We start from the raw sequence: 15,763 nt of genomic DNA on the forward strand, positions 1-15,763 counted from the left end.
TCTCTGGCGTGTGGCATTGAGAGTAATCCAGAGATTTACAAACCTCGGAAGTCCTGCGTTTTAAGCTTCTGGAGCGTCGACTGTTCATTTCCTTCTGTAAATGCTGCCCATCCCACTGAGTTCCTCCAGCATTTTGTGTGTGTAACTCAAGCTATTGATGATACTTGCACCTTGAAACTTGAAGCTCTCAACCACCTCAAAGTTCAAAGTAAATTTATTATCAAAGTACCTATATGTCACCACATACAACCCTGAGATTCATTTACTTGCAGGCATTCACAGTGAATACACAGAAACACATTATGAAAGACTGCACAGAACAAAACAGGCAAGCAACAAACACTGCAACTACAAAAAGAAGAAATATTAATAATAATAAACAAATAAGCAAAAATATCAAGAACATGAGATGTAGTTTCCTTGAAAGTGAGTCCATAAGTTGTGGGAACAGTTCAGTTTTGGGGTGAGTGAAGTCGAGTCATGTTATCCCCTCTGGTTCAAGAGCCTGATGGTTGAGGGGAAATAACTGTTCCTGAGTCTGGTGATGGGGGTCCTGAGGCTTCTGTACCTCCTTTCCTGATGATAGCAGTGAGAAGCGAGTATGGCCTGGATGGTGGCCTCCTTGATGATGGATGCTGCTTTATTCTGACAGCACTCCATGTAGATGTGCTCAATGGTGGGGAGTTCTTTACGCATGATGACTAGGCTCTATCTATTACTTTCTGTCAGCTTTTCAGTTCAAGGATGTTGGTGTTTCCATACCAGGCTGTGATGCAACTAGACAGTATACTCTCCATCACATATCCATAGAAGTTTGTCAAAGATATAGGTGACGTACCAAATCTACACTAACTTCTAAGAAAGTTTTGAGGCACTGCTGTGCCTTCTTTGTAATGGTACCTTTGTGCTGGACCTGAGACAGATACTCTAAAATGATAACACAGAGGAATTCAATGTTACTGACCCCTCCTTTCCTTTGATATCCCAATGAGGTCTGGCTCATGGACCTCTAGTTTTTTCCTCTTCTATTCTGTGATCAGCTTCTTGGACTTGCTGACATTGAGTAAATAGTTGTTGTTGTGACACCACTCAGCCAGATTTTCAATCTGCCTCCTATATGCTGATTTGTCATCACAGTGGTGTTGTCAGCAAACTTAAATATGGCATTGGAGCTGTGCTTAACCTGATTGTCACAAGTATAAAGTGAGTGGAGCAGGGGACTAAGCCCACAGCCTTGTGGTGCACCTGTGCTGATGGTGCTTGTGGAGGAGATGTTGCCAATCTGAACTTACTGGGGTCTTGAAGTGAGGAAATTGAGGATCAAGGAAGTATTGAGGCCAAGGTCTTGAAGGTTTTTGATTAGTTTTGAGGGAATGATAGTATTAAATGCCGAGAGCAGTCAAAGAGAAGCATCCTGATTTATATATTTTCACTGTCCACCTGTTCCAGGGTTGAGTGAAGAGGCAGTAAAATGGCATCTGCCATTCACAAACAAGTGAATCTGCAGTTGGTAGAAATCCAAGTAACACACACAAAATGCTGGAGGCATCAGCAGGCCAGGCAGCATCTATGGAAAAGAGTACAGTTGATGTTTCGGGCCAAAAAGTATTTGAATGTATATGATTTTGAAAACAGATCCATAAAACAGGAAAATCAGCAACTTTTGCTAAATTTACTCCCATTACATTTTTTTTCTCATTAAAGAATAGTTTCATGATGATAACCGGTTGATTTGATCACAGAAAATCAAAAATAGTGGATTTACTGCAGATGATGTTTAATAATTTTATCTTCCAGAAACACGGTTTGGTGATTATTCCAGAAAGTACACCAAATGGTGATGTAAACCATGAACCTATTGTTGGTGCAATTACAGTTGTGTCTCAAGAGGCTGCACAAGTACTTGAAAGTGCTGGCGATGGGCCACTAGGTAATTGGCATGACAATTTGCCGCATTGGCAAACTGTAAACTTTTTACTTTATCTGTTGGATTGTATTTTATACTGGTACTTTATGGTTGAGATATTGCAATAAATCTTTAAGTCTCTAACCAGGAATACACAAATCATTACTGTTGTAGAATATATTAAATATATAGAATTTATGTTGTAATGATGCACTTCTGCCCTAAATCAGTCAGCTGCTATCATTAGTCAATATGAATTTGTTCAATTTCTGAATTAAGTAATGCAAGTCTTGTTGCTTTTAAATTTTAAGCTTGTAAACATCATGTAATATCTATTTCTTCATCTTAGATGTGCGGCTAAAGAAACTGGCTGATGAAAAGGAAGAATTACTTGCACAGGTAATTATATACCTTTGGAAAGTTGGTGAGAAAGCAAAAATGTATTTGAGAAATAGTAATATTAAACTGAATGCTGTAGGTGGTGGGTAATGGATAGAACATAGGACTTTCAGCATTATGTCTTCATAAAAGCACAATCAGTTCCTATTGGGCACCAACTATCAATGTCTTTCAGAAGTGCAGACCCAAGTGAAGAAATGACTGTCCGTGTTTGTTCTAAGTGCAGTAGTTTTATACCTAAATTTTCTCCTTCTGACTTGATCTTGTTTTATGTACTTTGCCGCTTGAAATAAGAAAAAGTTTTATTCCTAGCATTAAAGAGACCAAAAGGTATTTATTATTTGTACAAAACCTCATTTTTCTGAAACATAGTAAAACATTTCGCATAAAGTCAATTATTCAGAAACGTTATCATTAATGTAGCCTTTGTGAATAAATATGCTGCTTAAAAATGTGCTCCCGCTGATGTCTGTGGAGCAATGCAAGAAAATGGATGGAGTAATTTTCAGCAGCAGGTGAGAATAACAAAATATCAGGTATCAATTCAAGAAGTTCAGCATCAGTTGTCTGACTACTTGTTCAGTAATCTGTTTATTATCTTCTGGAACCTCTCTACCTCAAATTCATTGATTGCTAGGTGTTGTAATGCGATATAAAGAAAAAGAAGCAGGAGTATATCATTTGGTCTGCTTATATTTCATCTGCTTTTCATTAAGGTCATAGCTGATCTCAGAATCAGGTTTATTATCACCGGCATGTGTCATGAAACTTGTTAACTTAGCAGCAGTAGTTCAATGCAATACATAATATAGAAGAATCAATCAATCAATTCCAGTATCTGTATATTGAATAGATCAAAAATTGTGCAAAAACAGAAATAATATAGATTTAAAAAGTGAGTTAGCAGTGTTCATGGGTTCATTTAGTAATCAGATGGCAGAGGGGAAGAAGCTGTTCTTGAATCACTGAGTGTGTGCCTTCAGGCTTCTGTACCTCCTACCTGATGGTAACAGTGAGGAAAGGGCATACCTTGGGTGCTGGGAGTCCTTAATAATGGACGCTGCCTTTCTGAGACACCGCTCCTTGAAGATATCCTGGGTACTTTGTAGGCTAATACCCAAGATGGAGCTGCAGCTTCTTTCAGCCCTGTGCAGTAGCACTCTCCCCTCCACCCCAGCAGTCTGTCAGAATGCTGTCCACGGTACATCTATAGATCTTCGATATTAATACCACTTTCCTGCTGTAACCCCACATCTTATGGTTTTCTTAGTCTTTAAAATTAATGCTCTGATCAACTGAGTCTTTGCTGTCCTTGTTGGCAGAGATCTAAAGATGTATCGCATTAGCAAAGCAATTTTTTCTCTTATTTTGAAACTGGCTCCTAATAATGGTCCCCTTGTTGGGTTATCATCAACCCTTTATACAATTTGTCAAGTCCCAGAATAATTCTGTATTTTTGAATGAGATTATCTTCCTTTGGAATTTTGCAGAGGGAAAAAAGCTGTTTCCTGACCTGCTGATTTTTCCAGCAAAGGTTGGTGATGCAGACATTTATAGCGAGAGGATTCGAGTACAGGAGCAGGGAGGTACTACTGCAGTTGTACAAGGCCTTGGTGAGACCACACCTGGAGTATTGGGTGCAGTTTTGGTCCCCTAATCTGAGGAAAGACATCTTTGCCATAGAGGGAGTACAAAGAAGGTTCACCAGATTGATTCCTGGGATGGCAGGACTTTCATATGAAGAAAGACTGGATGAACTGGGCTCGTACTCGTTGGAATTTAGAAGATTGAGGGGGGATCTGATTGAAACGTATAAGATCCTAAAGGGATTGGACAGGCTAGATGCAGGAAGATTGTTCCCGATGTTGGGGAAGTCCAGAACGAGGGGTCACAGTTTGAGGATAGAGGGGAAGCCTTTTAGGACCTAGATTAGGAAAAACTTCTTCACACAGAGAGTGGTGAATCTGTGGAATTCTCTGCCACAGGAAACTGTTGAGGCCAGTTCATTGGCTATATTTAAGAGGGAGTTAGATATGGCCCTTGTGGCTACAGGGGTCAGGGGGTATGGAGGGAAGGCTGGGGCGGGGTTCTGAGTTGGATGATCAGCCATGATCATAATAAATGGCGGTGCAGGCTCGAAGGGCTGAATGGCCTACTCCTGCACCTATTTTCTATGTTTCTATGTTCTTGATGGGAAAGGAGTTAAAAAGTTACAGTGGGTAGGAAAGATTGTGGAGTTGAGGTTACAATCAAATCAGCCTTCCTGTTATTGAATGCCAGAGCATAATCAAGGTGGTGAGTGCCCTACTGCTCTTCTGCCCCCGATTTGTATGTTCGATGTTCTTTATGACTGTGAACATTTCTCAGTTACCACAGTTGCTCTGACATCCTTTCTGTTCCTACTCCAATTCTAAGTAGTTCATTCAGAATCTTTCCCTTCTAAAGTGTTAGTTTGCCAAATTCCTGTAATGACACTTCATAGTGCATTAGTAAGAGAAGTATTAGATCTGTTGTTGAACTACGGGAAAAAAATAGTATTATTTTTAACTAGTAACAGAAACCCATTAATTACTTTAATATAGATTTTGGCCAAAGATCATGATACCATGACTAAATAGTACAATGGGTTATTCTAAATACTGTTTAACAGAGGGTCATGTGTTTGTGTTCATATTTTTATTTATTTTGTCTGTGATTTATATGTGGGGTCAGTTTTTTGATTGTTAAAGATTATTGATCAAATGTTCTCTGGGCAACTTGCTTTGGTAGATCAGAAAACTGAAACTGCAGTTGGAAGAGGAACGACAGAAAAACTCTAAGATTGAGAATGTGCTCACAGATTCTGATCGATTAGAAAATGGCACAGACCTACAAATTCTTGAAATGCAGAGTAAGTTTGAGAAGTATTGTGTGTATCTTTTTAAATTCCAAGCTGACATGACTGCTATTCAGGAGACAGAAGAGATTGCAGGTGCTGGAAATCTGGACTAACACACAAAAAGTGGATTAGGCAGCAACTATAGAGGGAAATGGACAGTCAATATTTCAAGTTGAGACCCTTCATCCAGACTGGAAAGAAAGAGGGAAGTAGCCAGTAGAGGAAGGTCAGGGGTGGGGGGAGAAGGGGTGCAACAAGAGCTGGCAGGTGAGAGGTGGATCCAGGTATGGGGATGGGGAGAGTGGGAATATTGTAAGAAGCTGGGAGGTGATAGGTGAAAGTGATAAAGTGCTGAAGATGGAATCTGTGGGAGAGGACAGTGCATCATGGAATATAACTAGACAGCGGAACTGCTGGGTAATGGGCAGATGGAGAGGGTGTGGGAGGGAAAAGAGAGTGTGATGAAGACCGGGGACTAAGGGAGAAAAAAATTAAGGAAGGGAACAGAGTCAGAGAATTACAACATGGAATGGGCCTTGCAGCTCAACTTGCCCATGCCGAATGTTGCCCAGCAAGCTAGTCTCATTTGCTTGCGTTTGGCCCATAGCTCTCTAAACATCTCCTTTCCATGTACTTGACTAGATGGCTTTTAAATAATGCCAATGTGCTTGCCTCAACCACAATGTCTGGCAGCTGATTCCAAATATGCATCACGTTTTGTATGAAGAGGTCACTTTTAAATCTTTTACCTCTGATCTTAAGCCTATGCCTTCTTGTTTATAGCATGACCTCCCTGGGAAAAAGATTGTGCTTTCACCCTGTCTGTGTTCCTTATGATCTTGTTAACTTCTATCAGGTTACCCCTCAGTTCCTTACATTCCAGGGAATAAAGTGATAGCCTATGCAATCCCTTCCTTGTAACTCAGGCTCCCAAGGCCAGGCAATATCCTGATAAGTCTTTTCTGCACTCTTTCGAGTTTAATAACATCTTTCTTTTAAGAGGATCACCAAAACTGTGCACAATACTCCAAGTGAGCCTCACCATTATCTTGTACATCTGCAGCATCTTAACTCCCAAACTCAGTGTTCTGACTGGTGAAGTCCAGCATGCCAAATACTTTCTTCACCACCCTATCTACCTATGCGCCACTTTCATTGAACTATGCGCTTGCTCTCTTAGGTCCCTCTGTTCCATAACACTTCCCAGGGCTCTTCTATTCACTGTGCAAATTCCATCCTGGTTCAATCTCCTGAAATAAGTCACATTTATCTGGATTAAAAGCTATTTGCCAATCCTGAGCCCGCATATCCAGCTGATCAAGATCTCCCTGTAATTTTTCATAATGTGCTACACTATCCAGAACATTGCCTATTTTAGTATCATCCACAAACCCCTGTGGCGCACCACTAGACACAGGACATTAATCCAAGAAACAGCTGTCAACCATCATTCTCAACTTCTGAGTACTCAGTAAATTATGAATACAATTCATAATCTCTCCATGCATCCCATGCGATCTAAACCTCAAGACTAACCTGCCATAGGGGACCTTGTCAAAGGCCTTGCTGAAGTCTATATGGACTACATCCACCACTCAACCCTCATCTAGCCTCTTGATTAAGAAGAACTCCCAATAGACTTGGCAGACATTACTTCTCATGCACAAAACCGTGCTGACTATTCCAAATCAGACACTGTTCCTCCAAATGTTGGTAGATCCCTCCTCCAGCAATTTTCCACAGCCAATATCAGACATATTGTTCTGCAGTTTCCTGGCATGTTTTTGGCTACACTTTTTATACAATGGTGCCTCATTAACAACTCTCTAGCCCTCAGAAACCTCACCCTGGCCAGAGATGAAGCATAAATGTCTGCAAGGGCCACTGCAGTTTCTTCTTTCACCTTCCCACAAGGTCTGAGAGTGCTCTGGGTATGGCCGTGATTATTTATTCGCTTTAGTGCCCTTTGAGTCCTCCAATGCCTCCTGTCTGCTAATTAAAAATCTCTCTCATTTCTGTTGGTTCCACATACAGACATGCATGCTGATCTTCAAGGCAACCTATTCTTCTCCAGCTACCCATTTACTTCCAATATACCCATAATTCTATGGGATTAATCTGTTGGATTAATATAATCCAATTAATATAGTATTAATATAATCTGTTAGGATTTTGCCTCACCTTGCCAGCCACCAACTTCTCATATTCTTCTTTTGACTTCCTAATTCATACCTTAAATGCAATCCAATGGTACTTGTAACCATCAAGAGGTTCACTAGGTCCCAATTGTTTATGTGCAGTGTATGCCTCCCTCTTTTATTTAATCAAAGCCTTAAACTCAGGGTTCCCAAAACCTACCAGACTTGCTCTTCGTCCTGATAGGAACATGCAGGCCATGAAAAGAGGGGAGTTGTTATCGGAAATTAGAGAAATCGATACTCATGGTATCATGTTGGAGATTACCAAGACAAAATACAGTATGAGGTGCTTTTCCTCAAATATGTGACTAGCCTCAACTTTGCAGTAGACAAAGCCATGGACAGACATGTTGGTGTGGGAATAGGCAGTGGAATTAAAATGGCTAGCCACTGGGATATCCTGCCTGGTACAGTGGATGGAGTGAAAATGCTGGACTATTCAGAGGGGAAAAAAATTCATCATTATGTAAGCCTCGGGCTCGCTCAGCTCGCATTGGTCTAGGGCCCCACCAAACTGTGTGATCAAGTTTGTGTAGATGCTGTGTGATGTACCCCACAACACCCAATAACAGACAGTACACCATATGCGATTAAATTATTACACTTTATAACTCTTACTTGAACTATGGGATTAGTAAAGAACCAAAATATAAAATAAAAAGGTGCCAAGAATAATAATTAGACAGTTCATGCACTGTTGGAATTCACGCAGTATCCTTGGTCCACCATTTGACTTCCTCCGAACTCTGTGGGTCCCAAGCCCCTGCTTGGGGTCTGCTCCGCTAGCCAGCTCATAGCATCTCTTCGTGTGCGTCTTCTCTCTTCATCCCCATGGCGCGTTCTGACCAAATCCCACGCAACAACAGCTTTCAGATACACAAGAAAGAATAACATATGTCCCAATTGGTTAGCAAATGAATACAAGTCCTGTTATCACTAATTATAACCCAAAGATGCTGCTACAGAGAACCCCTTACGTCAGTTAACATTACAGAGAAGCCATTTTATTAGCCTTAGCAAGTAACATGAAAGAAGAACCCCTTACAGTTAGTTTTCACCTAAATTCTACCCTCTGTCTTTCTGAAGACTTTGATATATCCAGGTTGTCGAAGCATTCACTTAACTACAATAAAAGGGGTTCATTTAATCAGGTTCTTCACGTCAAGGTTTTGCTCACTATGGCAAAACTGTACATTTTGCCACACATGGTGAGTGGTAGAATTTTAGGTAATTTGAAATCCTAGTTGTGGATGCCAAGCAGAATATTTTTCCATAGGAAAAAATGAAGAACTATGTCCCGTTTAATGATTTTTCACACAATGGAAGGTTGTTCGGAGCAACCCACTTTGTTAACTGAGGAAAACATATATTGAGCTATGCTTCAATCTGGACATTGGCTTCTGTGGCTGAACTCAGTCATGTGACCATTGAGAGTCAATGAATAGTGCAAGAGATTTCCATTTGTCAAATCTTTGGCTGATTTATTCATATGGCATTTACAAACAAGCATGAGTCATCATATTGCTACATAATAAAATGCTTGATTTATCTCAGGGAAAAATTTCAAATAGCCTCATTTCTTAAATCAGATTATTTGCACTCCATTATGTTGGAGCGATGAGCCATGACATTTGATTACTGTTGATGTCATATTGTTCAGTTCTATGTTATTATCTCAGCTATCAAGTCCAGAGCATTTTTAATACAGTTAAAATTGTGCTGTATGCTCTTTTGAAATTCATCATTCATTCATGTTTCCTTCCTCTTTCTGCTTTCAGGAGATGCAAATCGGCAGTTGAGTGAATACAAGTTTAAACTTTCTAAAGCTGAACAGGACATAGCCACTGTGGAACAAAATGTGAGTATCTTTCTGAAAGGTTTTTCTAAATGTTAATTAGCTGAAGTTATAATAATTATAGCCTATTTATTAAAATTTTGTGTCTTATATTCATTTAGGTTGACTTCTTCCTGTCTTCATGCCATTGTCATGATATTTCACTTGATCTTTGCACTGATGCAGAAACTTGACATGAAATATTGACAGTTCATTTGCTCCTACAGATGCTGCTCGATCAGCCAAATTCTTCCTACAGATTGTTCATTGCTTCACGTTCCAGTTTGTGCCTCTGTCATGATATTTGATTTTCTTTTAATGCAATATGTAACATTAACAGTCTTTAAATGACAGTATTAGAATTTCTCAATATCAATATTATCTGCTTTAGATATTGTTTGGAGAGGGTGGGAAATGACCTATCAGGAGAAAATCACAGCAACCAGGTCTTTGGCACTGAGTGTGGTTCTGTGGCTCAGAAGGGAAGGGTGGGGGGGAGGTGGTAGAAGAGAAGTGCAGTAGTGATAGGGGATTCCATAGACAGAGCAGCAAACAGGAGATCCTGTGGACGTGAAAGAGACACCTGGATGGGATGTTGCCTCCCAGGTGCCAAGGTCAGGAATGTTTTGGATTGGGTGCATAGCATTCTAAAGGGGGAGGGTGAGCATCCAGAAGTTGTTATACATATTGGTACCAATGACATAGGTAGGAAAAAGGATGAGGTCCTGAGGAGCAAATATAGGGAGCTAAATAGGAGCTCAAAGGTCAAAGTACATTTATTATCTCAGTATGTATTCTATATACAGTATAACCTTAAGATTTGTCTCCTTTCAGGCAGCCACAAAACAAAGAAACCCAATAGAGCCCATTAAAAAAGAAGGCCCAATGTACAAACTACCAATGTGCAAAAAAAAAGAACAAATCATACAAATAATCATAGTCATAGTCGTAGTCATACTTTATTGATCCCAAGGGAAATTGGTTAATTTGGTTAATAATAAAAAAATAAGCAAATAACATTCAGAACTAAAATTCATGGAAGTGAGTTCACAGCCACAAAGCCAGTCACAGCCGATCCAGGAACCCATTAATTGCAGTCCATAGCCTCCGTTCAGAGCAGAGATGAGTAAAACTCGTTGAGCAATGAGCTGAACACTAGCCTGTCCCTCGCCTCCGTTACCAACAACCTGACCTTTTCAATCTGGCCTGGCACTTACGTCAGCCGTACCTTGGGTCGTTCCTTGCTCCTGGTCTTGGGCCCTGCCATATTGACTCTGCCTCACCTCTGGTCTGCCGCTTCAAGTTGGCTCCAAGTCTACTTTAACCAAGGCCATACCCTTCACTCTCAGGTCTGCACCCCGCCACCTCAATTCGGCCTGTACACGCCATGCCACAACCATCCTGCACCTTCAAGTCTTCCAGACAAGAGAAAATCTGCAGATGTGGGAAATCCGAGCAACACACACAAAATGCTGGAGGAACTCAGCAGACCAGGCAGCATCAATGGAAAAAAGTACAGTTGACGTTTCGGCCCAATAGCAAAGAGACACTGTTGGAAATATGCAAAAATAATGGAGTTGTTATCATGGGAGTCTTCAACTTCCCTAATATTGATTGGCACTTCCTTAGTGCAAAAGGTATGGATAGGGTGGAATTTGTTAGATGTGTCCAGTGTCCAGGGAGGAATCCCGACTCAGTATGTAGACAGCACAACTAGTGGAGAGGTCATATTGATGTGAGGCAATGAATCAGGTCAGGTTTCAGATCTCTCAGTTGGAGAGTATTTTGACCACAACTCACTGACCTTTACTATAGCCTTGGATAGCGATAGGAACAGAAAGGATGTGAAAGTCCAAACACGAGGAAATCTGCAGATGCTGGAATTTCAAGCAACACACATAAGAATTGACGAAGGGTCTCGGCCCGAAACATCGACTGTATCTCTTCCTATAGATGCTGCCTGGCCTGCTGCGTTCACCAGCAATTTTTAAGGATGTGAAAGTATTTATTTGGGGGATGGCATATTGCAATGCTGTTAGGCAGGAACTGAGGAGCATAAATAGGCAACAGATGTACTCAGGGAAATATACAACAGAAATGTGAAGGTTGTTTAGGGAGCATTTGCTGGGGTTTCTGAATAGGTTTGTTGCATTGTCCCATGAAGGAATGGTAGGGTGAAGGGACCATGGTTAACAAGATGTGGAACATGTAGTCAAGAGGAAGAAAGAAATTTATTTCCTCATCAAAGATATTTATAAAAATCTCAGAGTATGGGTCCCAGGGCAGATCCCTTTGGAACACCACCACTGGTCACTGACCTCTGACCTCCAGGCAAAATATGCTCCATCTACAACCACCATCTGTCTTCTATGGGGAAGCCAATTCTGAATCCACACAACCAAATTTCCCTGGATCCTATGCCTCCTGACTTTCTCAATGAGCAATTACATAGGGAATGTTATCAAATGCTTAAGAAAGGCTGAAAGGACAAGTCAGGAAACCACAGGCTGGTGAGTGGTAGGAAAGCTACTGGAGGGAATTCTGAGGGACAGAATCTTCCAGTATTTTAATAGACAAGGTCTGATTGGGGATAGTCGGCATGCCTTTGTGTATGGGAAGTCATGTCTCAGCACAGAACTGTTGCACGGCAAGCCATGATGCATCCAGATGGAATGTTTCTATGATGCATCTATAACATCTGGTGAAGGTCGAAAGGATCATGCCAAATTTCATTAGCCTCCTGTGGAAATCAGAATCGGATTTATTTTCGCTGACAAATCATGTGAAATTGGATGTATTGTAGCACCAGTACACTGCAAAGATGTACAAATCTATAAAGTATAGAAATAATTAGTGCTTTAAAAAATAGGAATAATTATGTAGTGTTAATTAACCATTCAGAAATCTGGTAGTGGAGTGTTTGGAATATTGGTGTGGTTTTTCTGACAGAACATCTACGTGATTTGACCAGGTGTGTTGGTGATTTTTGCTCTTCGGAAATTGAAGCTCTCAACCATCTTCATCTTAGCACTGTTGATATAAACAGGATGTGCAGTGCACTGCCTGGCTTCCTGAAGTCACTGACTAAAACTTGTTCTTACCTCAACAACTTCTCTTTTGAATCCTCTCTTTTTGTAAAACAAAGGTGTAGGCGTTGACACTCACATAGGTGTCAACTTTTGTTGGTTTTGTGGATTAGTCCTTGTTCCTAACCTACTCTGGCACACTTCGTTAATTCTTTCTCTGTGACATAGACAACTGCATTGGTGCTGCTTCTTGTATTCAGATAGAACTTCTTTATTTTTAATACCTCTGCTACTAACTTCCACCGTGACTTCATATTCACATGGACCATTTCTGACACACCTCTATCTTTTCTGGATCTCCCTTTCTCTGTCTCAGGAGACAAACTATCCCCCAAATCTTCTGTAAATCCTCTGACTCCAACACCTACATCAGCTACACCTACACACACCCTACCTTCTGGAAGGATGCCATCCTGTTCTTTCAGTTTCTCTGTCTCTGCTGCACCTTTTCTTGAAAGAGTGTTTCCATTTCAGGAAATATGAAATATTCTCCTTTATCAGGAAACATGGCTTGCTCCTTCACTTCACCCTCATCATCACTTAGGTGAGGCAGAAATTCACATGCACTTCCTACAAACTCATCTATTGCAATCAATCCTTTCACTGTAGATGAGGCTGCATCAGCAAGGCCAATCATAGACTAGGCACTTGTGCTCTGTTCACAGCAGCCATGTTGACTTACCAGTTGGATATCATTTCAACTCCCTTTCCTTTCATATTCCCACATTGTACACTGTCCTCTGCCTTCTTCACTGCTTCGGTGAGGTCAGAGACAAGCTGGAAAAACAACACCCCATAATCTGCTTGCCTCACCTGTGACCCAGTTTCAGGTAATCCATGCCCCTGGTGCTCCTTTTTCACTCATACAGGTCCACCCAAATTCTCTCTTCCTTTGTTTGTCTTTTCCAATCCTCAACCCCAAGCCTTTCCTTCATTTCCTAACTCCTCACCCATCTTGTTCTATTTGTCCATCATCTTTCCTATTTCTGGTTTCTGCAAGCCCCTTCTCCCTTCCCTTCTCTCCTCCTAATTAGCTATGTTGTCTTTTTTTTTTGTTGTTGGCTGTTTCTACCTGTTGCCTATCCACCTCTGTCTCACATCTCTTTATATTGGCTATCTTCGTTCTACACATAGGGGTTGAAATCCATAATCCTGATGCAGGATTTTGGTCCAAAATGTCAATCATCCCTTTGCCTCCGTAGATGCTGCTTGACCTGTTTAGTTCCTCCAGCACTTTGTTTTGTCTATACTGACTCTAGTAAGGTCTTTGACAAGTTCTTACATAGTGGTCTGGCCTAGGTTAAGATACAAAAGATCCCAGCTGAGCTGAGCTGGCTGAATAGATCCAAAATTGGCTTGATAATGGGAAGAAGATGATAAAAATGGAAGAATAAAGACTTGGATGTGAATATAGACTGTATGATTAGTAGGTTTGCAGAAGTTGATGTTGTGGATAGCAAGGAAGGTTGTCAAGGACTACAGCAGCTTATAGATTCTTTAGAAAGGGACCTAAAGAACTCTTCCAGGTCAGGCAAAGGATCACATACTCCTCCTCCACCTTTGGCTACTACTGTCAGTACTCTGTACCAGTAAGACCAAGTATAGAGCAGGTGGCCATTATGCAAAGCACCTGTGCTTTGATTGCTGTGGTCATTTTGGCCTTCCAATTGCATGTTATTTTAACCTCCTTTCTATTGCCACACCATCCTGGCTGTCTGGCTTTCTCTATTGCTACAGTGAGGTCAAATACAAATCTGAAGAACAACATCTTATTACCAAAGAGTATGAACATGTCAAGTAACCCATGTCCCTAAAGTTCTCGTCCCACACACACTGGCCTGTCCATCTAGGTGCTTTCTCCCTTTATTTACATTTCCCATCTCCTCACTTTCTCCCAGCTGGTCCTATCTGCCCATCATCCCTTACCTTTCTGGTTCCACTTATCCATTTACATACCCATTTCCATCCTATGACAAGCCACTGATTAGGTTATATTTAGTATTGTGTGCGGTTCTGGTTGTTATTCTATAGGAAGGATATGATTGTGTTTGAGAGTGGAGAGAAGCTTCTTTGTTAGACTAGGTGGGTGGTTAGTCCAGTTTCGTCTCCGAGTTTTACCATCACTATTGTGATACAAGTGGTTGGCTTGCTGGCTCAAGAACAAATCCCATTGTCATACAAATTTTCAATGTATTTTGTTCCTCTTCCCCTCATTCCGATTAACTTGCCATTAAGGGAGGGAATGTAAATAATTCAGTCCTCTTAACCTTTGTTCATATGACCATCTGTCATTTAAGGAATTAATTATGTAAATCTTTGTTGCATTTCTTCAGTTGCAAGATTTAAGGGATTAATCATGTGAACCTTTTCTGTGTGTCTCTAATGTATTCTTAAATAGAAGGTCAGACCTATATGGATGTCAGTTTGCAGCACATCCTTATGTATTTGATGCTTGGCATCTATATTACTCTGAACGTTGAGCCTTTGTACTTAGAATTTTGATTGTTATACTCATATCTCCTTGCAGTAAAGGCTATTTGTCTTATTTGCTTACTTAGCTGCATGTTAATTTTCACTGATTCATATGGAAGGATATTTGGGCCCCTTAGAACTAAAACATTCTTATTCCTTCATTCTTGTGGGGTCAAAGTTATGTATTTGTTGAGAAAACGGCATTGTGGGAATACCTTTGCCAGAAGAACATTTTTAAAAGTACGTATAGCATCTGGGCTGGAGGGCTTGAGTTATGAAGAGAGTTTGGATACGCTTGGCTGTTTTCCCTGGAGCAAAGGAGATGAGGGGAGACTTAATAAAAGTATATAAAATCAAGAAAAACATGAATAATCCATAGCATTTTTCCCGGGGTAAATGAGCCAGAAACTAGAGGACAGAGGTTTAAGAGTGTGGGAAGGTTTATTGCAAGTCTGAGGGTCAAGTTTGATACTTAGAGTCTAGTGGGTATATGGAATGATCTGCCATTAGAGACAGGTAAAATTATAATGAATAAAAGATATTAGACTGGGACTATATGGCAAGTTAATGGGAACGTGAAGGGGGGGTGGGGGGGGTGCGGGGACCAATATACATAGTAAATTATCATGAGTATAGGATTGGGTTCTGGGCCAGCAAGCCATCTACTTGTATCATAACTGTGACTAAAAGACATTTGGACAGGTACATTGATGGGAATAATCTAGAGTAGGGGTTCCCAACCTGGGGTCCACAGATCTCTTGCTTAATGGTATTGAACCATGGCACAAAGAAAGTTGGGAACTTAGAAGGGGTTAGATTCTAGAAGGGGTTCTAGAGGGAATACCCTTGGTGTAGAGGGTTACAGCTCAAATTTGGGAATAGATGGGGCCTTTTCTAGTCGGCAGCCAATGATTAGTAGTGTTCTGTAGGGGCTGTAGAGAAGATATTTCCCATAGTGGGGGAGTCACGGACCAGAGACCACAGCCACAG

General features: G+C 40.8%; 1 protein-coding gene across 11 annotated transcripts in view; it reads left to right on the forward strand.

Moving 5' to 3' along the window:
• Positions 1-15,763, forward strand: part of lrrfip2 (leucine rich repeat (in FLII) interacting protein 2) — a 130,934-nt gene that overhangs the window by 96,873 nt on the left and 18,298 nt on the right. For all 11 annotated transcript variants that reach the window (XM_063054807.1, XM_063054829.1, XM_063054836.1 and 8 more), the window contains 4 exons: positions 1,798-1,930; positions 2,256-2,305; positions 5,075-5,195; positions 9,160-9,239. In XM_063054807.1, the coding sequence (XP_062910877.1) occupies positions 1,798-1,930; positions 2,256-2,305; positions 5,075-5,195; positions 9,160-9,239 (384 nt within the window). The remainder of the gene's footprint in view (positions 1-1,797; positions 1,931-2,255; positions 2,306-5,074; positions 5,196-9,159; positions 9,240-15,763) is intronic.

The sequence above is a fragment of the Mobula hypostoma genome, chromosome 1, assembly GCF_963921235.1.
Source record: "Mobula hypostoma chromosome 1, sMobHyp1.1, whole genome shotgun sequence".
In the NCBI taxonomy this organism is placed as follows: Eukaryota; Metazoa; Chordata; class Chondrichthyes; order Myliobatiformes; family Myliobatidae; genus Mobula; species Mobula hypostoma.